General features: G+C 39.3%; 1 protein-coding gene across 1 annotated transcript in view; it reads left to right on the top strand.

Annotated features, from left to right (window-relative positions):
* CPE (carboxypeptidase E) overlaps positions 1-24,550 on the top strand; it is a 117,312-nt gene that overhangs the window by 83,736 nt on the left and 9,026 nt on the right. The window contains exons 2-6 of the mRNA XM_043970295.1: positions 3,884-4,080; positions 7,074-7,241; positions 11,894-12,011; positions 15,516-15,698; positions 23,508-23,647. Of these exons, the coding sequence (XP_043826230.1) occupies positions 3,884-4,080; positions 7,074-7,241; positions 11,894-12,011; positions 15,516-15,698; positions 23,508-23,647 (806 nt within the window). The remainder of the gene's footprint in view (positions 1-3,883; positions 4,081-7,073; positions 7,242-11,893; positions 12,012-15,515; positions 15,699-23,507; positions 23,648-24,550) is intronic.

A 24,550-nucleotide genomic window follows, 5' to 3' on the forward strand; every position in this document is an offset into this window, starting at 1 on the left:
TAGGAAGGACTGCGTCATTCATTTCATTCATTAGTCTGCCTGTAAATCCAGTCTCCGTAGTCTCAGGAAAAAAAAAAAGAAGCAAGGCTTTCTAACTAATTGGAAGTTAAATGGGAGTGCAGTGGGGAGAGACAGAGATACAGAGACACACCAAGAAACAGATAGAGGTAGAGACAGAGAGATATGGAGAGATACAGAGAGAAAGAGAAATGGATACAGACACACAGAGAGAAGAGAATCACTGAACTCTGTTTTTCCTTTTGCTCAAATGAAGAGACAAAGGATCCTATAGGGAAAGTGAGAGGCTCATTATGACCAAATTAGCTTGTGCAGCTGCTTGTTAAGGATCTCTTGTGGTTCTCTTTTGTTTGGTGGCCATGGAAATTAAGCTTAGCATTTCATGGGAAGTGAGCTGCACATGGCATCGTTGCCTCTATCCTTTAATAATTTCCCAACTTCATTTCTTGTCTAAGATCCTCATCTCCAAGAGGCGGGAAACTGATTATAGTGATGCAATAAAGACAGTGATGAAGAACTGTACACACAGTGCTTTGATTAGCTTCATGGGGTTGGGTTGAACATAACTGCTTTTTTCCTTTATAAAACACCTGGAGGTTAATTTTTTAAAGAAATAAAACACACAGCTTGCCCATATTTTGGGGGTGATTTCTCAGGATGCTCTGTTTCTCCTCTACCTTGCTCCCTGTCTCCCAGATCAAATGAAAACTCAAACACATTAATCAGCTACTTGGCTTCTGTTTTGCTGAGAAGTTCTAATCGATTGCATTCTATTACCATATATCAATATTTTGAATGGAAAGGCATAACGTGGTCTTGTCTCTGTGTTAATGTCTACCTACTGTTAAGGGCTAAAATTCTAGCTAGTCTGTCTAAAATATCTAATGAGTGGTCGCCAATAAATTATAAGCTTTAGCAAGAGTTAGACTTTCAAGCATTTATTAAGGAGAATAAGAATTTGGTAAAGAGAGAGAGAAAGGCCTAGATTCCTATCTATTAAAGGGAGAGCACATTTCTAGCTCCGCTCTCCACCAGAGTCCGCAGGAAAGAGCCCCAGAGTCAGTGCCAGTCTCTTCCTTCCTCCTCCCACTAGCCCGCGTCACTTCCTCCCGCCAAAGAAAAGACTCCTGGTCTTGCCCTCAAAGACCTTCGCTTCATGGGCAGAACTTTTCTACAGTAAGTATCCAGCAGGTGGCGTCATTCCAATCGTTACACTACTTCAGTCCAAGAAAGACTCGTGGGGGACATACTGGCTCCTACTTGGTCTCCAAGAGGGGTCCCCTGGAGAGGAGAGGAAGATGATAGGATCGCAGAGCTAGAGCTGGAAAGACTTTGTAGGCCAACTAGTTCATCTTTCAGATGAAAAAACTGAGGTCCAGGAAGGTTGTGACTTGACCAAGGTCACACAGGTATAGGGGACAGAGGAAAGATTCAAACAGTTCCTCCAACTCTAGCACGAGTACCCTTTCCACTGTCCTATGCTATCACCAGAATGTGGAGCTATCTGCCATTTTGCATGTCTTATAATGGGACATTCCACCTCACATTCACAGGAAGCAGCATGTTATTGTGGAAAGAGTTCTGAGTCTGAGGTCAGTTGGTTTAGATTTAGATCCAGGTTTATTGTGTGGCCTTGCACAAGTCATTTCCAGGCTTCAGTTTCTTCATTTATAGCAGCAAGATGGCCCAATGGATAGAGTGCCGGGCCAGGATTCAGGAAGACCTGAGTTCATATCTGGCCTCAGACACTAGCTGTGAGACCCTGGGCAAGTCACCTAAACTCTGTTTGCCTCAGTTTCCTTATCTGTAAAACAATAACGCCTACCTCCTAGGACTACTATGAGGGCCCAATGAGATCAGGATTGTAAAATGCTAATTCCAGTGTCTGATACAAAGTGCTGTATTAATGTTAGCTATTAGCTGTTATTCTTCATTGGTAAAATGAAGAGGTCGGACTAAATAGATAACCTCGAAGGTTCCTTCCAACTCTAAATCTATTCCCTTTGGGGATTGGGACTGGAAATGCAGAGGTCATCTCGTCCTGTCTCCTTATTTTAGAGATGAGGAAACTGAAGGCCAGTGAAGCAAATAGTTGTTATTTAGGTGGCTGAGGCAGGCTATGGGCCCCCATTCTTTGCCTCTAGATCTTTCACTTTAGATTGAATACTCTTACCAACTACATCATGTTGCTTCCTTGAGGCCTAGAGATCTTTTCGAAACTTGGAGCTATAGAAGTTGAGTCAACTTTGTGATATACTTTCTAGAACTGGGTTAAGAAAATGGAACTGGGGGCGGGGTGCAGCTAGGTGGAGCAGTGGATAAAGCACTGGCCCTGGAGTCAGGAGGACTTGAGTTCAAATCCAGTGTCAAGACATTTGACACTTACTAGCTGTGTGACCCTGGGCTGGTCACCTAACCCTCATTGCTCCTCAAAACAAAACAATAACAACAACAACAAAAAACCAACAACACAAAAAAATCTAACCACCCCTCCCCCCAAAAAAAAAGAAAAAAAAAGGAAAGAAAATGGAACTGGAAGGACTCTAATAACTCCTTACTCATAAAAAATTTAAGGGAGTGTGTCCTAGAGGTTCTTTTGGTTACTGGGAACTCTTAAATTTCCCTAGTAACTGGCTACAAACATAGAGGCAGCACAGAATGTTGGAAAAACCTCTGGGCTTGGAATCAGGAAAAACCTGGGTTCAGACTCTGGCTCTACCATATATAGGTGTCTGACCCTTGGCAGGTCACAATTTCTGCAAGCCTTAGTTTATTTATCTGTAAAATGGGGTTGATGATACTTGTATGACCTACCCCATAAGGCTGTTGTAAGGAAAATTCCTTTTAAATATTACAGTGATAATGGAATGGAAGGTATTTTTGTGTAATTTCTGTGGCTTTTCTGTTGATAAAATGGACACACCTAGATAGACATAAGAGGAAATAGAATCAGGGCATGAATAGAAAAAATGAGTTCATCTGATGGGGTAAAAAATCTCTCCAGAGAATTGTTGCTATTCCCAATTTTTAATAGTTATTAAAATGGTTAGTTCCAGCCTTTTAAAAATTGTTTTAAAAAATAACAAAAAGTTTGTACCTATTAGATCATAGATTCTTAACCTTTTCTGGGTCATTTATCAAAAGAATTATTTTAGAATGCACAAAATAAAACATCCAGGGTTACAAAGGAGATCAGTTAAACTGAGATAGTTTGTCTGTCTGTCCATCTGTTCATCCATGTCACTCTTTCATCCACCCATCCATCCATCTATCTGGCCATCCATCCATCTATGTTTAGGGACCCTGGGTTAAGAATCTTTGGATTAAAGGAAGAAGACCCTAGGAAGACGGCTGTCTCTGGAAGAAAAGGACAGGTTATATATAAATAGTAGTGCTCCTGCTTAGACTTCATCATTAGATTAAGATTAGCAGAAGCACAGGAGGTCATACAGGGACATGGTTCTTGATGATTAGAAATCACTTTGCATAGACAGTCAAGACTCTCATTAGAATAAAGCTTAATCAGATACCATCCTGACAGGGAAAGAATCTTGCCTTAGTGGTGAGGGGGCTACTGTGAGTTTTCATAGGTGATTGATTGCTTCAGCCTTGTCATCCGGCCTGGGGATGAGAAAGGACAAGAAAGTACAAGGCCGGAGAGTATTTATTGTTCTAATACTTGTCTTGAGAGGCAGCATGATAGATTAAATGTTGTGACTGGAGTTAGGAAGACTTGGGTTTGAATCCTGATACTCATAGTTATTAGCTGTGTGACCCTGGGCAATTCTGAGCCTCAGTATTCTAAGAAATAAAATGGGCATATATGTACAAAGTCATAATATTCATATATACATTTGTCTTTTAGGTGAGCCTGAATTCAAATACATTGGAAACATGCATGGTAACGAGGCTGTTGGCCGGGAATTGCTCATCTTCTTGGCTCAGTACCTGTGCAATGAATACCAGAAGGGAAATGAGACAATTATTAACCTAATCCACAATACTCGAATCCACATTATGCCTTCCCTGAATCCTGATGGTTTTGAGAAAGCAGCATCTCAGGTGGGTGTGAAGAAAGCCACCAATTAGTGATTGGTTTTGTTTTATTGTATGTGCAGATACATAAAATATATACATATACATATATGTACAAACACAAAGCTTATAAGAACTTGACTCCTGGTAACTAAAGAGAGTGATAAATTTACAAGTGAGTAGAACATTTATCCAGTAAGCAGAGAATAGCCTTTGTTAGTTAAAATGAATACGAGGATAAGCCTATTAATGACTTTCTTTCAACATTGCTAAATAAACAATACTTATATTTCCTGGTTTTAGATTTGGCAAATTTCCTGTTTAAAAACCTAAAATTTGGGGGAAATAAGGAGAGGATCTGATAGTGCCATTGTTGTCTTGGAAAATGCCCCATACATATTAAGGGAATGAATCAGTGACTTGGTATGATAGCTCCCTCTGCTGAGTTTATAGGAGAAAGACTGGTTTTCCCTGAGGACAGTGTTTTAGTGATGTCAAGATCTTGGTTTTAGAAATTATGCAACCCATTTCCAAACTAAAGCAATCTAACACCTGTTTAGCCTCCAGGAAAGCTTGCAAAAGGGACCCCACGTTTTATGAGTTATTGTTGTTTGATTTTTTTTTGAGAGAGAGAGAATACATTGTCTATGTTTCCCTAACTTTTTTTTTTTTTTTTGGTGGGGCAATTGGGGTTAAGTGACTTGCCCAGGGTCACACAGCTAGTAAGTGTTAAGTGTCTGAGGCCGGATTTGAACTCAGGTACTCCTGAATCCAAGGCCGGTGCTCCATCCACTGCGCCACCCAGCTGCCCCTGTTTCCCTTACTTTTAGGATACTTGTATGGTATGCTGGTTGTTTGAAATAACCTACCAATTTTGTCCTACCTCTATTTTTGAAAATGGATCTTTAAAAAAATAAAAATAAATTTTAATGGAAAAGAAAATAGAGACCTTATAATCTGATTAAATTGGACAGTCCAGAAGTTTCACTTTTAATGAAAGGGAAAATTAATGTGATTTCCAAAGTACTTGTAAAAACACATATACATACATATACATATCTCCGTTCAGTCTCCTGTATTTTGAGAGGCATCCAGTTCTGTGTGATTGTCTAAAATAAAGATCTTTACTGTGCTTTTGAGCCATAGCCCCTAAAATATTTGAAATTATCCATTCTTCAAGAGAGGGAAGAATTAAAACTCTAAAATAGATTATTTTTGTTCAAAACAAGAAAATTCACATATGAAATTTACATTAAACATTTTTTTTTAGATTTCCTATGTAATGAAACATTTAAAAACTGAGTAGAAGAGTCCCAAATCACAAAGGTCTAGTGTTTTCTTTGTCCAACTCATTGGCTTTTAGTAGGGGAATAAGAGGGAGACATCTTAAAGTTAAATATCACTCATGCAAAGCCACTTTAGATGAGAAGCCTAGCAGGCAATTCTTTTCAGTGGGATTTAAAAATAGGCACCAACTATTTACAGGACCACTATCACTTAAACCAAATTAAAGTGAAGTGTTTTTTAAACTACTAACTATTAACTACCAACGAAAAAGGGTTTGTGAATCCTGCGGAGTAGCAAATCTCTTTATATTTATTTATGTGGAAGGATAAGTGGAGAAATTTTGTGTTTCCAACCTCTAAGTCTTAGGAACAGTCTGGTAAAGGACTGAAGGGAAAGGGCAGGATGTGGTTAAGTGGAGGAGGAGTATGGACACTTTGCTGGTGTTTCTTATATTTGCCCCATAATTCTACAGATGCAATGTGAGTTATTAGGAAGGAAAGACATAGGAAAAACAATGATTTCAGTGGTCTAAAAACTCCATATGCTTTTCCTTTTATCTCTTCCTTTCTGGTCAGCCTCTGGAGTGGAGAAAACAGCTAGGTCTCACTTAAATCTGGGGTCTCTTCACTGTCAAGTTGACTAGAGGCTTGAACTGATAAAACACCAAAGGAAAATGTGCTGATTATGTCCAGAGGCATAGCTCTTTCAGTTGGCCTAATATAACCAACCTTCAGAGGCCAACCCCCTTTTCCTCAGTTTAGGTTTGTGACAGAGGTCAGAAAGCATTTCAGCACTAGTTTTATCATGATTCCTCTTTCTCTTATGCAAATCCCTCAACTATTCCTTATTCAAAAAACACAATATGCTAAGGGAAATGTGTCTGGTTTTTTTTTTTTCATTCTCTGTTCCTTGATGGGTCAGGGGCACTATTTGCACTGTAGTTGTATAAGGCGCTAAAATTCTAGCTATACTGTCTAAAATATCTAATGAATGGTCACCAATAAATTATCAGCTTTAGCAAGAGTTTAGACTTTTAAGCATTTATTAAGGAGAATAAGAATTTGGTGAAGAGAGAGAGAAAGGCCTAGATTCATCTATCTATCTTGGGGAGCTACAGTTCTCCTGCTCCGCTCTCCATGAGAGTCCTGATGAAAAAGAGCGAGAGAGCCAGCCTTGCCCCTTCTTCCTCCCACAAACAAATGTCACTTCCTGACGCCAAAGAAAAGCTGCATGGCTTGTCTTCAGACGCCTTCTCCTCATGGCGGAGCTTTCCTACAGTAGCTCTCCAGTAGGTGGCGTCATTCCAATCGTTACAGTTGCTAACACCAGGAGGCATGATTTTAATCTTCTCATCTTATATTTTTGTCAGTAAAATAGGGGATAATGCCACAAAGCATTTCTTATAGTAAAAAGTACTGTTGGAAAAAAATTAGGGGGCAGATAGGTGGTACAGTGGATAGATCACTAGCCCTGGAGTCAGGAGGACCTGAGTTCAAATGTGACCTCAGACACTTGATACTTACTAGCTGTGTGACCCTGGGCAAGTCACTTAACCCCAATTGCCACACACACACACACACACACACACACACACACACACACACACACACACGAGTACTGTTGAGATGAAGGAATTACTCTTCTTAATGTGTTGTTAAATTCTTAGGTATCCGTGGCTAGAAAATGTTTTAAGTAAATGATTAATTTGTTATTTTGTTGTTTTTGTTTTTCAGCCTGGTGAACTTAAGGATTGGTTTGTGGGTAGAAGCAATGCCCAGGGAATAGATCTGAACCGAAATTTTCCTGACCTGGATAGGATTGTCTATGTGAATGAAAGAGAAGGTGGGCCAAACAATCACTTGTTGAAAAACTTGAAGAAAATCGTGGACCAGAACACAAAGGTAAATGATATTTATATATTCATAGACTCTGTTTACTATCTCTGAAAAAATTATCTTTGTAATCATGGAGAATTTTTTGATAGGGCTATAACTAAACTTTTTTTTTGGATGGGGCTGAGCCACTTAAAAAAAAAAACCCATAGCATCTGTTTAGTCTAAACCCCTAATTTTACATATGAGGAAAATGAGGCTTAAGGAGAGTTAAGTGACATCCCATGGTTACACAGGAACCAAGTGACAGATTCAAGATATGAATTTAGGTCCTCTGTCTTCAGAATCAATATTTTTTTTCTGCTGTAGCAAAAAAGGTGTGAACATGAATGATTCATTCAAGCTCTCAGAGCCACAAAGTAGAGATATACGTTGTCAACTGGACCAAATCTCTTGGCCTGCGGAGGCTGGAGCCAAACAGTCAGAGCAGGCAAGAACAACTGTGCAGAGGCTAAGACAGAAGTTTATTTTCTATAGTGAGAGAAACAGCTTAGAAGCAAGGAAGGAAACTAGATACATGTGCTCCCCATCAAGTGGGTGACCCTACTTTAGTGTGGGAAAATCTCAATACATATACCGGTAGCTATGCTATCTGTAGCCCTGACAGTGAGGGGTAACAGTAACGAGATAAGTTTGATTCATGGCAGGGCTTCATGACCTGAACATGGCTACTATGGGTGTACTACCTAACTCATAGGGTTCTTGTGAAGAAAGCACTTTGTAAACCTTACAGTGCTATGTTAATATAAATTGTTCTTGGTAAATGCTTATTTTGTGGAAGACATTGTGTTAGGTGCTTCTCTGAGGGGCTGTGAAAGAGAGAAGAGATAGGATAAGAACTAGAATGAAGGAAGCCTAATTTCTCCTCTACTAAGTCTTCCTCAAACCTATATTTTTTGATTACTGCTGAGGAGTCATGTTCATTTCTCATATTGTTCATCACCTTTTTAAACCTCTACCTACATCTTTTTATCCACTAAACATATTGTTAAATTCTCCCCTTTGACGATCAGAAAGGTAAAGGGAAGAGTTATATATCAGCCTGACATCCTTGATGGTTTTTTTCTATCTTCAATCTCTTCTTTCAGCAAAGTACATACTTATGATGTTACAGTCCTACATCCTAAGTATAGCCTTTGCATCAGAAGCTCATGGCATGAAAGATCTGGGTGCATTTTGGAGAATTTTCTCACTTCATTTGGCTCATATGCTCTCACCCAGGAAACCTGGGAATTTCTATTTTTGGTACCCTGCAGTTTAATGAGATGAACTCCCAACTTGCAAGCAAAGGTTTCACAACATTACAGAAGAAGGTTTTAATTAAAAAGAAAGAAAACAAAACAGAGTCCCTTGAATGAATGATTATTAACCCCAAGGAACAGTGGTAGATCTCTGGAGTTCCTTACAGTCCTTCATATGAGGATTCCTTTGGTGGAAGCCTTTATCAGTCCTGACTCCACCAGTTGTCTGCTAGTCTGTGTGTGTGTGTGTGTGTGTGTGTGTGTGTGTGTATTTGTGCACATGTGTTGGGAGGAAGCAGAGGAAGAGAAATTTTATTGGGGTTCCCCCACCTTTGGCCAGCTTCCTGCCATCCCTTATGTCTCTCCTTAGCTTCCTATGATAGCAAGTATAACATTTTTTGTAGAAAGTCACTTTACATGTGAAAAAAATTATATATATAGTCTTTGGAAAAGGGTCACTTTATGCACAGCATAGGATAGCCTTATACCTCATTCCTTTTACCTTTTATATCATCTTGAAATCCTTCAAACAGTTCTTTTGCTTTATCAGGGTTCTCAAAGGCTCTGCCAGCAGATCTCAGGTTCTCTTAGGTTCTTTCAGCTAGGAAAGGCTCTAAAAAAGGGCAAGGTAATGAATTGTGGATGTCTTGTCTGAGAGCTGGCCCATCTAGCCAGACGGTGGTCCACCAAGTAGTGAATGTGGTTTGCCATAGCAATTAGCAAAGGTATCTACAGGGTACTGGGGCAGTTGTATTTTGCACTGATGGATTCTACTAATGAAATCATGGATCTTTTAAAAGTGTTGAGTTCAATTTAACAAAGATTTATTAAGTACCTAATATTTGCCAGGTACTTCGTTAGGCACTAGGAATACTAGGATAATGTGAATTAGTTTCTGACCTCAAGGAGCTTTTATTCTAGAATATCAGGGCAATTATCTCTGACAATATCTTGGAAGATGATGTCTAAGCTCTTGTTTTGATCATGGTTTTCAGGTAGTCCAATAATTTTCAAATATCTCTCCTGGATCTTTTTTCTCATGATTTTCCTGCATCACTCTCATTTCTCTTTCCATTTTTTCCTCTACCTCTCTTACTTTATATTCAAAATCCTTTTTGAGTGCCTTTATGGCCTGAGACCAATTCATATTTTTCTTGGAAGCTTTGGATATAGGAGCCCTAACGTTGCTATCTTCTTCTGAGGGTCCACCTCTATCTTCCTTGTCACTAAAGAAACTTTCTATGGTCCTCCTCTTTCTCCGTCTGCTCATCTTGCCTGTCTTTTACTTGACTTTTAACTTTTTTTTTTTAAGTGAGGTAATTGGGGTTAAGTGACTTGCCCAGGGTCACACAGCTAGTAAGTGTTAAGTATCTGAGGCTGGATTTGAACTCAGGTACTCCTGACTCCAGGGTCAGTGCTCTATCCTCTGTGCCACCTAGCTGCCCCCTTAACTCTTTCTTAAAGAGGGGCACTACTTCCAGGCTGCATTGTTACAAGCTTCAGGGGGTCCCAGGTGGTACAGTTTAAGGAAAGGTATGTTTTACACTTGCCTGGCCTGTGCTCTGGTCTGAAAATAACCCCAGGCCTACTTACTCTTCAACAAGAAAACAAAATTTTTGTTTCTCTGGGTTGATAGTTCCAGTGAGCCTTAGCCCCTCTCCCACCTGGGCCGCTGCCACTCAAGGCTGCTTCCTGGTTCCCAGCAGAGGTAAAACAACTGAGTTCTGCCTCAGCACCAGCAGACCACCCCTGTAATCCCCGCCCCCCTCCAACCACTCAGCCTTCTCACTAGACTGTGAGCTTGGTTCCAGAAGATACTGGCGCTGCAGCTGCTTCAGATTCTCCAGAGGTCTCTTTCTCTGGCACAGCCTGCCTGGGCCTGGATCTGTGTTTGCTCCACCTTGGGGTTGTGTTCCACTTCCAGCCCAGCAGAGCAGACCCCTCCTACTGACCTTCTAAGCAGTCTTTGGCTGGAAAATAACCTCACCCCTGCCCTTTTGTGGGTTCTGCTGCTATGGGTATTGTCTTATGGCATTATTTGAAGGGATTTGGGGAAAAGCTCTGAGGGGTCACTGCCTGTCCTCCACCATCTTGAGGATCTTTCATTCTATTGGAGTAGTAAATGTTCTCAGATGAGTATTTACAAATTACATTTTAAAATACCAAATAATTTAGGTAGTGGCACTAACTATTGTGGGGAATAGAATCAGGAAAAGCCATGGGTAGGAGGTGAATTTTGAGTTGAGCCTTAAAGAGAAGTAAAAGTTCCATGAAGTGGAAATAAGGAGGGAAAACATTCTAGGTAAGGGGTTGGCTTATGCCAAGGCATAAAGGGATGGGGGAGATAATATTTTAGGGGATTCTGTACCATTAACAAAACCTTCATAGTGACTAGGAATAATTAAAACCCAACTAATCCCGCTCCTGTTTTGGGGGAAAAAAATCCCAATAATGACCCATGCTATTTACTATGTCTCTTTTGTACTTATTTTACCTCTGGATTAGCAAGACTCTTTAGGAGATTTTTCTCTTTTTTTCCTATGTTATGTTGTTGAGCCTCTAATGTCTGAAGTTACATCCTGTGTGCAGCCTCACAGGACTAAGGATAGAGAGGTATTTTTTCAGGTTAGGAGCTTCAGGGAATGCTTTATTTTATTTTTCTGGAAGAGATCCTTCAGTGGCTGAAGCTGAACGAGAAAACCTGGCCCCTGCTGATTAAAAATCACCATATAAAAATGTCAAGCTGTTGCCTCTGGGTTCAATCTTTTGTGCAAAAAAAATTTTTTTTCTGTCAACCTTATGAAGGATGTGATTCACTGAAGAAGAGCCTCTGTGTGAATACATGAAAGCCCTGGTTTGGTATGTGTTTTGAAAATGTAGAATAGGAAACCCAAGGTGAACAAGGAAAACTGAAGATTGAAAGAGGAAACTGAAGTTTGACATATATTAATAGAATAGTACTGAACCACCTTACAGAAAAATTACTTTTATATGGATTTAATGATTATATTTCTTCTCATCTTCCACTTAGATGCATTAAAAAAGAATGTAAGGGGCTTTAAGAATCTTGAATCAAAAAGTATGTAAGTGATTTTCCTGATCTCTGGAACCTGAGAGCTGGCCTCTCAGCAAAACAGTTCTCAGAAGGGAGATCTAATTTCTGAAACACTGTTTCTCATTAAAGTGAGAATGATAAAGTTAGGAAAAGAATGTGTTTGAAATATATCTTTTAAGCAAAACAACCACAGATATTTATAGCCTTATTAATTTTCCTATGATGATCTTTTCTCTTTGTTTTCCTTTTTGTCACTATCTACTTATCTGCTGGCTTCTTTGTCTCATCTGTGTAATGAGGAGTTAGAGGGATTGGGCCAGTGCCTCTTGGATGTGTAATTACTGTAATTCTTGGTTTTCTCACAGCTTGCTCCAGAGACTAAGGCTATCATTCACTGGATTATGGATATCCCCTTCGTACTTTCAGCCAATCTTCATGGAGGAGACCTGGTCGCAAATTATCCATATGATGAGACTCGAAGTGGTAGGCGCTCCTTTGACTTTTCTCATTAGGCCTATTGATAAAAAGACTATCTACATGTTGTCAGGGTTATTGGGGATGATTTCTTTTTGTTCAAAAGTCTAGTCAAAGGGGCAGCTAGGTGGTGCAGTGGATAGAGCACCGGCCCTGGACTCAGGAGGACCTGAGTTCAAATCTGGCCTCAGACACTTGATACTTAACTAGCTGTGTGGCCCTGGGCAAATCACTTAACCCCAATTGCCTAAAAAATTATAAAAAAAAGAATTGAAGAGGGGCAGCTAGGTGGCACAGTGGATAGAGCACTAGCCTTGGATTCAGGAGGACCTGAGTTCACTTGACACTTACTAGCTCTGTGACCCTGGGCAAGTCACTTAACCCTCATTGCCCTGTAAAAAAAAATTTTTTTTAAATAATTGAAGAGTCTAGTCAAATCACACATAATTCTCCTACAAGCTCTAACATTGTACTTGTTCACGACTATTCTCTGGTTGCTTTGTTTGTCTTAGCAGTTTGTCACTGCTTACACTTATTTTTTGTATTCATTTTGTATTCCCTTTTGTACATGGCGAGATCCATAAGAAACTCTGGCACCCATTTGACCTTTGATAAATATCACTTCGCCTTTCTAGACCTCATTTTAGCTATAAAGTGAGGGAGAGTTGGAGTAGGTGAACTCTGAAGTCCTTTCCTCCTTGAAATCCATGGTCCTCTCCATCAAAACTTATTTGATTGGAAAGAGATTTTGTTTGTCTTACATTACAACCTTTCTTCTGGCCTTTGGAAATATCGTAGTGGTCCTATGGAATGTTATGTTCAAGATGAAATTAACTATTCAGTTCAATAACATTCATTTATTCCTATTTTGTGCAAGACATCGTGCTTTGGTTGGAGTTACAAGCTTGAAATAGACACGGACTCTATCTTCAAGGAACTTACAGCCTAATGGGGGCAGGGAGAGAGACATATATACAAATAACTACAGTGCCAGGGAGCTTGTGATGGGAACAAAGGAGAGAGCCAGGCAAAGTGCTATAAGAAATTTTAGGAGAGAGAAAAGGCTTTAATATGGGGAATAAGACACTTCATGGGAAGCTGTCAGGTAATTTGTATCTGATTTGGGATTTAAGAGGAAATGGAGGATGAACGTCTATTCTAGGCTTGGGGGTGGTCTGGGGCACCAGAACACAAATATGTATGTGTATGTGCATATGCGTGCATGTGTACATGTATGTGTATACATGTGTTTGTGTGTGTATGTGCATTCATGGATGCATGTATGTATGTCCTGAAATCTTTCCTTAGGCTCCTGTTCTATGGATCCCAGGTTAAAAAAACCCCAGTATAGCCTGTATATATAGGGGTCCATAGATAGATTTCAGTGAATCCTTCATTTGTGTGAACTTGGAAAAAAATGACATCTTTTGTTTCATTAAACTTTGGGTCCTTTATATACTAGTATTATTACTAGTTCTTCTTGTTCTTCTTGTTCTTGTTCTTCCTCTTCTTCTCAGTAGAGAAGAAGAGAAAAATGAATTTCTGTACTGTAGGGTCAGCCCTCAGTTGTCTGTTCTGTGGTGTTCGATAGGACCAGGACCCTTGTCTTATTATTTATCCATGTCTTAGGTCATGAACAATTGATGCACAGTGGGGAGTTGGGTGACCTTCAGGTGCTGAGGGGATGAAAACTTCTTTATGTTTGTGTTATTTCTTATTTCATTCCTGCACCAAAATACAGATGGTGCCCATAACGTTTGCTTCCCTCCCCTTTAGTCAGGGTAATTGAACGTTTTATTGTAGTCACGACTTGGCAGGCCTTCAGGCAGAACTGCTAAAAGCAATAAGTCAAACTTTTGCTTTCATTAAACGTGTTAGGATTCTGTGCCTCAAGGAATAGAACTCTTAAAGCTATTATGTATTCATTTTAAGGGAAGCCTACATAAATCTTGGGATCAGGAGAAACTGATGTATAAAGAGATGGGTTAAAACAAAATGGAGAAATAAAATCCCTAAGAGGTCCTAGAAGGTGTAGGCCAGCTGATCTATTGAGAAAGTGGGTAAATTTTAGAGGTAACCTGAGGTTCAGGTCAACTTTCATATATACCCAGAAATGACTGAGGTATTGGAAGTTTGATCCAGAACCTGGTTAGGCTGTATCAAAGATCCTTCTGGAAACTGAAACTGCTTCTAGGGGTGTTAAAATATGCATTTCTGTCAGATTGCAGGCAGAATAGACCTTAGCCAAACTGATCTTTTCAGATTAATTTCTTGCTGCTCAAGGATATTCCCTGGTATGTATTGATTCTTTTTTTTTTTTTTTTAAGTGAGGCAATTGGGGTTAAGTGACTTGCCCAGGGTCACACAGCTAGCAAGTATCAAGTGTCTGAGGCCAGATTTGAACTCAGGTCCTCCTGACTCCAGGGCCAGTGCTCTATCCACTGTGCCACCTAGCTGCCCCTGCCCTGTATTGATTCTTAAAGTTTTTTAGAGACAGCAGCAATTCAAAGAATGACCATTGTAGAAGGTGCCTGGGCACGGCTGGGTGTGATGGCTCATGCCTATAAATTCAGCTACCGGAAGGCTGAGGATGATGGGTCTCTTGAGCTTGGCATTTCTGGGCAGCAGAAAGGGGCTAGGCCAGTTGGGTGACTGAACTTAGGAGAAGGGATCAGCAGGTTGCCTAAGGAAGGCAACTTACTTGCCCAGATCAGAAACAGAGCAATCAGAAGGAGTGGGTCTAGGGCAGAAACAGCAGATCAAAATTCCTGTGCTGATCAGCTGTGGAATTAGGCCTATGATTGGTGCTTGTGCTCCCATTGTAGGAGGGATGGGGAGGCCCTTCTTTTGTTTGATACTTTAAAGTTCATATCTTTGTATCATGCTTTAGAAATAAGGAAACCCCAGAAAATGATTGCCTTAGCAGGCAATATAAAACATTCTGTGTCTGCTTGTGTATTTTCTACCTGTCTTTCAAGAGAGACAATATTGAAGAGCGGAAAATGTAGTTGGTTTTAGAAAGCCCAAAGACCCAAGTTTGAGTAAGTCCTTCTGTGACTTACTATGTAACCCCACGAAAGCCAGTTTATTTCTTTGTGCCTTGGTTTCCTTATCCATGAAATGGGGATGGCCATATACCACCTATCTCTATGAATGTGTGGGAGGAAAGTACTTTGTATATTTTAAAGCTGAAGTGTCAAAATTGAACAGGTGGTAGCAAGACTCCCAAGTGTGGCGCAAACCAGATGAAAACTTAACTAATAAATTGTACAAATATAATGAAATCAGTTTACTTAATAATTTACAAATGTAAAATACCAAAATAACACATATATAGCAAAGTAAACAAAAATATAATACAACATGGAAAATGTCAGTTTGTGGTTTTCTAAGTCAATATGTGGCCTGCAGGAATATGTTTCTTTTTGAGTTTAATAACACTTAACTGCTTTGTAGCACCAGAGAAATGGGAATTATTTTATTTTGCCTAACCTTCACGGACTTGTTTTCCAGGCAGTGCTCATGAATACAGCCCTTGTCCTGATGATGCTACTTTCCAGAGCTTGGCTCGGGGCTACTCGTCCCTTAACCCAGCCATGTCTGACTCCAACAGGCCCCCCTGTCGGAAGAATGATGACGACAGCAGCTTTGTAGATGGAACAACCAATGGTGGTGCATGGTATAGTGTACCCGGGGGTGAGTTTGCACCTATCATTCCATAATGAATTGGTTGAGAAACGGTATTAGAGAATGCATAAAGTGCTGGGATTTTGGGAAAGAAAGGACTGCAGCCCTGCCTCTTACACTTAGGAACTCACTTAAGATCTTTGAGCCTCCAGTAATTCCCTAACGCTGGTTAACAAAGTTTAAATGAAATGTATCTGGGTGAAAACTGGTTATATTTAAATGGTTTAAACCAAACAAATCATTAAAAAATAAACTTAATTAGTCCAGAAGTTCTCAAAATGTTTGGTTTAGAGATCCCTTTACCCTCTTTAAAGTTATTGAGCCTCTGCACCTTGAGCTTTTTGTCTATTGATCTTTACTATATAAAACATTAAAATGTCTTAAGTATTATAATGAAAATAATTTTGACTGCATGGACCTCATGAAAATGTCTTGGGGACTGCCCTCAGGACTTCTTGGACCACACTCTAAGCTCACTGATATAGATATTGAATATATATCAGTTTATTGTAACAGAACCCAAAGATTGGAATGAATGAATCGGAATTGTCTAACAGGGTTGTCTTGGCAAATGAATTCATCACCAAGTGATGCATAATGGTGATGAACTTAGTGAGGCTGTTCTTTAAGGAATTTACTTGATCTCTTGTCAGGGCTATGCTCAAAATCTTTCCAATATGGTAGAAGCTGTCAGGATTTACATTCCTCTGACATTGCCTTTGAAAGCCCAGGTTTATGCTCACATCACAGCGAGGCATAGTTGGGTGATGAGTATGATGGGCAGGCATGGATGGGTTGCAATTTACATCATGAAGGAAACACAAATTGCAGAACCATTTGAGTAGTAGCTTAGTCCTGAGTATTTATTTCTTCCTGATGATGGCTAGTATTTGTTTTCATTTTATCTTCGCACTTTGCTAAGTCAGAATTAGCATCAGTTGTTCCTCAGATATTAGGAGCCCCATGCTTAAGATACTCCTTCTAATTTGATAGATAGATTCTTAACCCAGCTGTAGTAGCATTGCTCTAGCACCCAAAGGCTGCTCTGTCTGTTTTCTGATTTTGGCATTATTTAACAGACATCCTAGTTGCAGAAGCACGGTGGTTTATGCTTGCTCTTTGTTGCTCATTCAGTTGTTATATTTCACTGAATGCCACAGCAGTTCCTCTATTATATCAGTTTTGTACTTTGATGATAAAACTTTGAGGAGCTAGATTATTGTCTGTATTGTCTCTGTTTATGGGAATTAACATGTAAGTATATGCATATAATAAATAGAATTGTAGCATATTAATTAGTATTATTATTTCTATTTCCTAACGTTTCTAAAGCATCAAGTTTCTTGTTTAATTAGAATTTTCCAACTATTTGAGTTTTGGGGACATTTATTTAAAGGGGAAGGTAAGTTGTACTTCTAATTTTATAGAATTGAAAGCTGTGTGTCCTTCATTCTACCATCACATATAATTGGGCAGCTAGGTTGTGCAGTGGATAGAGCACTGGTCCTGAAGTTGAGAGGACCTGAGTTACAATCTCACCTCAGACACTGTCTAGCTGTATGACCCTGGGTAAGTCACTTAACTCCAATTGCCCTAAACATCTGGGGCCATATCTAGTCATCCGGCCATATATCTGGCTACTTGACTCAGATGGCTCTGGAGGAGAGGGTGAGGTTGGTGACCTTGCACAGCTCTTCTTCACTTAAATATAATTCACTGCAAGTCATGACATCACCTCCCAATGTCATGGTCCTCTTCAAGAACAAAGGACAAACAAGACCACCAACACAAATAATTACTGAGACTTTAATAGTAATACCTAATGTTATTATAGTCCTTCATAGTTTACAGTGTTCCTTTTACATATATTACTGAAACATATGTGCTCAAACATATTCATAAACACTGAAAGGTAGCATGGTATAGTGGGAGAGAAGGATGGCTTTAAAATCAGGAAGACCTGCATTCAAGTCCTATCTCAGAAACACACTGACTGTATGGTATGACCCCAGGCAAGTCACTTACCTGTTCGTACCCCAGGTAACAGAGAGAGAGTAGAGAATATGGAGTTCCCTATATCAAATAAATCACATGTCTAGTTCGCATCCTCAGAACAACTTTTTGAGTTGATGGAGATTTAGAAAGGTTAAATAATTTTTCCAAGATCATGTAGCTATTATGTAGTAAAACACCAGGATTAAAATGCAGGTCTTCTGACTTCTTGTCACTTGCTCTTTCCATTAAAATGTTTTTTGTTGCTAGGCTTCCCACCATCAATGTTTGATCACTTGGGAAAACTATTTAAAAGAGACACTGATGTGCATATTTCCCAAGAAAATTAGGGTTTCCTTTGGCCACATTATGATTCAGTTTCTATAAAGTGGCTCAGATTGATTATATGAGCAATCCAGTTTAATTGCTAATTGGTAAAAAAAAAAAGACCAAGTTGATGTTTTTTAATCTAGAGATGTCTGACAGACTCCAGGTTTGGTTGTAAACATTTTATGTTTACATAGATAAACCTAGCATTCCATCTACAAGATGGAGTTGGCGTTGTAACCTAGTGCCCTTCCTCTCTGCCTGCTGGCTTTGATCCTAGAACAGAGGGAAATTATTTTTGCTAATCACTGATAGTTTATATGTTATTATTGACTTTGGTTTATTTTGAAAGGTCTTATTCCAGTTCTTTATTACTTCATTTTCCCCAACGATTTTATTAGGAATCAAGATCTCCTCTGGGGTGTGACTCCAGCATCCCCTCTCATTGCCCTCTTCACTTGGCCCTTTTCCATCTATATATTCAGTTCTTTCTTTCCGAACACAATTTTCCTTTGACCCTAATCCTCCCTTCAAGCTATGTCTCTCCTCTCTTTCACTGCTAAACTTCTAGAATGACAACTCCAAATCCGTGGCCTATATAATCAATCATTTAATAAATGTGTCAAACACATACTGTGTGCCAGGCACCATTTGAGGTATGGGGAAAACAAACAAGTAATATCAAGTTCTTACTTTCAAGGAATTTCTTTACCTTCTACTCACTACTCAGGATTCTGTCCCCATTATTGCAGTAGAAGTGCTTTCTCACAGTCCTAGCTCTGAATTGCTAAATCCAACGAACTGTATATTCATTCTTGACCTTTTGGCTATCCCTTCCTCTTTGATATTCTCTCACCCCTTGACTTCCATGACACTGCTGTCTCCTGGATCTTCATCCACGTATCTGACCACCACTTCTTAGTTGTCTTGATTGGTTCATTTTCTTCTTCCTGACCCCTTAAGTGTAGTTATCACCAGAACCTATTCTCTATACTCTAATCTACTATATGCCCATGGATTCTACTAAGCTGATACACACCAAGCCAATGAATCCTAGATCTATATGCTCAGCCTCGATCTCTCCTCCCATTTTATTTCCATATTCTACCTTGATTTCCTGCCAATACCTCAAACTCAACTGTATCTTTACTCTAAACCCCGTGCTTCTCAGTTTCTGTTTCTGTTAAGATCGTCTTATAACTTCATCTCAAAACTTCAGTCATCTGACTTTTTTCCTGACCCCCATCTTTTTTATTCAATTGCCAAACCTTCTAGACCCTTTTTGCCTCCATACTAGTCTATTTTTCTTGTATATTCTCTTTCTAATCCACCTGAACCTACAGATTTTGGATGGATTTGACTGACAGGGTCACTTACCTGCCTAAAAATGTACAGAAGCTCCCTATTGTCTTTAATAGAAACTGCAAGCTCCTTAACCAGCATTTAAGGCCTCTCACAGCTTTACCCCAACCTACCTTTTTAGTCTTTTTTTTTACAAAGCTCCTTTTCATGTATTCTATATTCCAGCCAAACTGGGATACTAGGGATTCTGAACCTTCATTGCTCTCATCTGCCTCTTTGTATTCAAGTCATCCCCGGTGCCTGGGATACATTCCCTCCTCATTTCTTCCTGTCAGAATCTTTCTCCTTCTTCAAGGCTTAGCTCAGGGGCTTCTACCTCCTGTAGAAAGCCTTTTTTGATTCTCCCACTGAAAGTGATCTCCCTCTTCTGAAATTTTTGCATAATAGGCATGTAATAACTTTTGGTTCAATTGAATTGAAAATGCTTTTACTTTCTTTTTTTCCACCAGTATTTTAGGCAGTTGTTATTTTAAAAAATATACTCATCACAATTAATTTATTGGTTGCCAGAGGCAAAGCCAATCTTGAATTCTTAATTTAAGAGATTAGATCTGTACCACATTCTAATCACCTAGTCTTATTGGTTGGCCGATGAACAGATAACACCTTTCCCTTCTTATTAATTCATCCTTATTCAGTACTGCAGCAATTCACTCTGATAGTGGGAAAATGAAAATCTGAGGATAAGGGAGTTGTCCAAACTATATTTTATAGTACCATGTAATTTTTTTTACTACATGCATTTTATGTTTGTGGATGATTCCAAATACAAATCACAGAACAGAACAGGATTGGCTCTTCAGAGTAAGTTGGGGACATTTAAAAAAATAAATCTTCTTTTTATTGTGAACTTAATAATGAACAAACACAAACATTTCAGAATCCAAAGTAGAAAAGATAGACTTGTTATATATAATTTGTTAAAAAACCCCAACTCTATGTGCCTATTTATTTAAACACAGTAGCAACAAAACTGCTCTATTTGTGTTCCCTTCAGAATTTTTTGTGCATTTAAAATGTATTTTTTTGCATATTTGTCACCATTATTCAATTTTAAGCCCTCTCTTGCAACAAGTATGTATTGTTCTTCAGGAGAAATCAACATATTAGCCTTGTCTGAGAATGGGCATCCCATTGTGCATCTTTAATTCATTATCTCTCAGTCAGACTTAGGTCTGTTTCCTTATCGTTATTTTGAATTCACTATTACTCACTGCTTTGCTTGGAACATTTCATAGTGCCAAATCACTGACTTCTTGAGCTTTCCAACTAGAGAAATGGACTTTCTTCTCTTCTTGTCTTTCTCTATTTTATATTCTCATCCTTCCCTAATTTTTCCTTCACTCACTTCCTCTTCCTCTTTTTCTCTTCAAATCATACCTACCCAATTCTCATACTGAGGTTTTCTCAATTGCAGAAGAACCTTTTCTCTCCTGATTTTGTCTTCATTGCGCTGCCCTCTTTCTTATTTCAGTTTCTGTGCAGTTCAAAACAGAGCTGGGCCCAGAAGTGAGGGAGAACACCAGCTTTGTCCCAAAACATCAGGCCAAGCAAAGGTAGCCAGAGAGAACTTGAGGGGAAAGCTGATTGAAATTTATAGTAAGTGAAAAGGGGATAAAAATTGTACTCCAAATAAATATGCAGTTAAAAAGCATACATACAGGTAAGGATTTTTTTTTTTTTTGGCAGGGCAATGAGGGTTAAGTGACTTGCCCAGGGTCACACAGCTAATAAAGCCTAAGACTTTTAAAAGACGTTTTATCCAGTTTTTATGCCTGCTTTTGTACAAGGCCTACTGATTTTATACATCACAGAAAGTTTCAGGGAGTCAGAGGGAGAAGAAATGATATCTGAGCCCGAGTCGAAAGGACTATCTTTCCTTGAAGAACTTAGTCAATGTTCCCTAGTAAATAGAAACACCTAGTAACATTGACATTCAAAAATGAGAAATAACATTAAATGTTCATAGTCATATGTCAGGCAAAGTCAACAAGCATTGACTAAGTACTTACAATGCCCTGGGCACTGTGTTACACAGGTGAAAAATAATCAAAGATGGGTTGCTGATTTCTTCCATAATGGGCATCAGAAGGGAAATTCCAGTAGCATTTTTACTTTCACCAAAAGTATCCTACTTTTGATCATAGCAATGATTTAGAGAGAAGCAACATCTGCGGTGGCTACATGATGTTCCTGTTCAGTCTTTCAGTGTGTCCCACACTAGTCAATAAATCTAAAAGTCAAGATAATTATATCCTTACTGCTTTGGTCCCAGCACGAATATCTTCAAAGTAGGTATCGAGATTTCTCCTGCCAAGCTCTGCAATGGGTTTCAATAGTCTTCTTCTTATAGTCTTTCATCTTGTACAAATTTCTTTGAAGTCAGTAGATGGAGCTGGGCCGTTGACATTTAATTAGCATAATACCTGGCATATAGTGGGTGCCTAATAAATATCTATTGATTGATTGTTGACTCAGGGTCTCAATTCCCAATCCTCATATTGCTTCACCAAAACAGTCCTTGTCCTAAAGAATTATTCTGCTTCTTGTCTGTGTGGTGATGAGTTCTCAAGATTGGGAAATATAGATAGAGTTTTGCCATTTATCTTAACACTTTTCATCCACTTCTTATTGCTATCATTTGTGAGTTGAGTCTGCATATACTCAGCTACTTTTTTGTTAATCCATCTGGAAGTAATTGATCTTCACCTGGTCTCTATTTTCCTTTCTAAGAGAAAAATAGCAAACTTTTTAGGGCCTTAGTATAAATCAGTATGTGTCCTATAGGAAAGAGACCAGGTCTGATGTGGTCTCATATTTGATTGTTCCTATGTATATTTTAATTTTGAATAAGGACTTTGCAATTGTTTTGAAATTATCAATTTCTGGGAAGTCCTTATGTGCAAAAATATGACCATTCTGAGAATATATTGGCTTAACTAGGCATATTTGTTACAGGGGTTTTGTTTTTCTTTTTTCTTTTTTCTTTTTCCCCAGTGTGGGGAATAACATTTATACTACCCATCTCACTGAACTGTTGTAAGGAAAATCCTTTATAAAGCATAAAATACTGTAAAATGGACTATTATTATACAATTTTCATAAGATACATGGGGGAGGGTTAGCTAGGTGGCACAGTGGATAGAGTGCTGGCTCTGGAGTGAGGAAGACCTGAATTTAAGTCCATCCTCAGACACTAGCTGTATGATCGTGGGCAGGTCACTTAAGTCGGCCTCAATTTATTTATCTGTAAAATGAGCTGAGAAAGGAAATGGCTAAACACTCCAGTATCTTTGCCAAGAATCCCTAAAAGGAGTCATGAAGAGTTGGATATTACTGAAAAATGACTGAAGAACAAAGAGAACAAATGCATTTAGAGAAGTGCATTACTATTTTATGTCAATAGCATTCCATTTAGCATAGAGTTGGCAACCACCAGCCATGGCAGTATGCCACAGCATATAGACTGTCCAATGATTCAGGTACTTCTGCCATTTAGGTGATACCATTGAACTTTCTCTATATACTCCAATATATATTCTTTAATAACCTGTCCTCCCAGGGGTCAAGAGAATCTTGGAGATTACAAAGAGTCTCTAAGAGATTTCTTTAGGATACTTGGAATGTACACTAATGTTTCTCCATTTCACTGGATAGAGTGCTCAGCCCAGAGTCAGGAAGACTCATCTTTCTGAGTTCAAATCTGGTCTCAGACACTTATTAGTTGTGTGACCCTGAGCAAATCACTTAACCTTGTTTGCCTCGGTTTCCTCATCTGAGAAATGATCTGGAAAAGGAAATGGCAAACCACTCCAGTATCTTTGCCAAGAAAACCCCCAATGGGGTCATGAAAAATTAGACATAATTGAAACAACTGAACAACAAGTCGTGTAGTAAATGATTATGGAAAAAACTAAGAAAATAATGCTTCTTCTTAAAAATGACTAACATTCTTGTACGAAAATGACTCAGGCTGCAGAAGGAATCGAGCTATGCAGTTTAGCATCCTTGTAATTCCTTCTAGGGGCCTCCACCCTCACAAACCTTCCATGCCTCCCTGGTCACTGAATGTAGCAGAACATTTTCTGCAGCATCTCAGGTCTCAAATTACAGTTTCTCTCTCTGGTGTTTTGGCAGGTATGCAGGACTTCAATTACCTCAGCAGCAACTGTTTTGAGATCACAGTGGAGCTCAGCTGCGACAAGTTCCCCCCAGAGGAGACTTTGAAGAGCTATTGGGATGATAACAAAAACTCACTGATCAATTACCTCGGGCAGGTAAAGTGAGCTAGTGAAGCAAGAGATCTGCAGCCTTTAGAAGTGCTTTGTGCTGGTCCCGTTTGAGTCGTTGAAAGAGATGAAGAGAATTTGTTCAAGTAACATCCCCTTCATCAGAAATGATTCCGGAAAAAGAAATCCTTTTAAATGACCCACCTTGGCCTTTGGTGTATCCACCCCATGTGTCTACCACAAGGCACAGGGCCCAGTCCCTACCCAGGGACCTCCCTTAGTCTTTACACTTTTTGGTCTGAGCAGGCAGCCTTCAGAATTCTATTGCCCAACACAAAATGCTTCACTCTCCCAGACACACCTGGGCTAGTATCCAACCCACTACTCTTGACACTGGAGACAGTGATAAATCCAAGAGTGCAAACGCTTTTGAACCCCTTATCCTAAAGCCTTGTCCGCCTTCCTGTTCTGAGGCATGGATGGCCACTTAGGTCTGGAGCCAGCCTTCTGCGAAACTTATAGTTCAGTATAATTATGCAATCTCCTTGGGGACAGAACCTGTTTCATTTTCAATTTTGTGTCGCTTAGTACAGTGCCTGACACATATATTTGATGAATTGAATTGAATAAAAGTGTTTGGGAAAAATCAAACAGATATCCATTTGGCTCAGGATAGTCTTTGGGGTTCACATGGCCTTGCTTGTGTGAACTGCTTGAACCCCCATCACACTGTAAACTTCTTGAGAGCCTTTGTCTTGATAGCCCCACACCCATCAACGCTGGCTTATGCTTAATAAATATTTCTTGAGTAAGTTGTTGAATGAATGAACTTAGGCCTGAAGGGTAAAGGGCTGCCTGGTGTTTTCCCTTCCTCAGAGTGTTTGGTCCTTCAGGAAAAGGGATACCTAGTCTTAAGGTGTGAGCAAACTTCTAACACATATGTAAAGCATT

This window comes from Dromiciops gliroides, chromosome 6 (assembly GCF_019393635.1).
Source record: "Dromiciops gliroides isolate mDroGli1 chromosome 6, mDroGli1.pri, whole genome shotgun sequence".
Classification (NCBI taxonomy): Eukaryota; Metazoa; Chordata; class Mammalia; order Microbiotheria; family Microbiotheriidae; genus Dromiciops; species Dromiciops gliroides.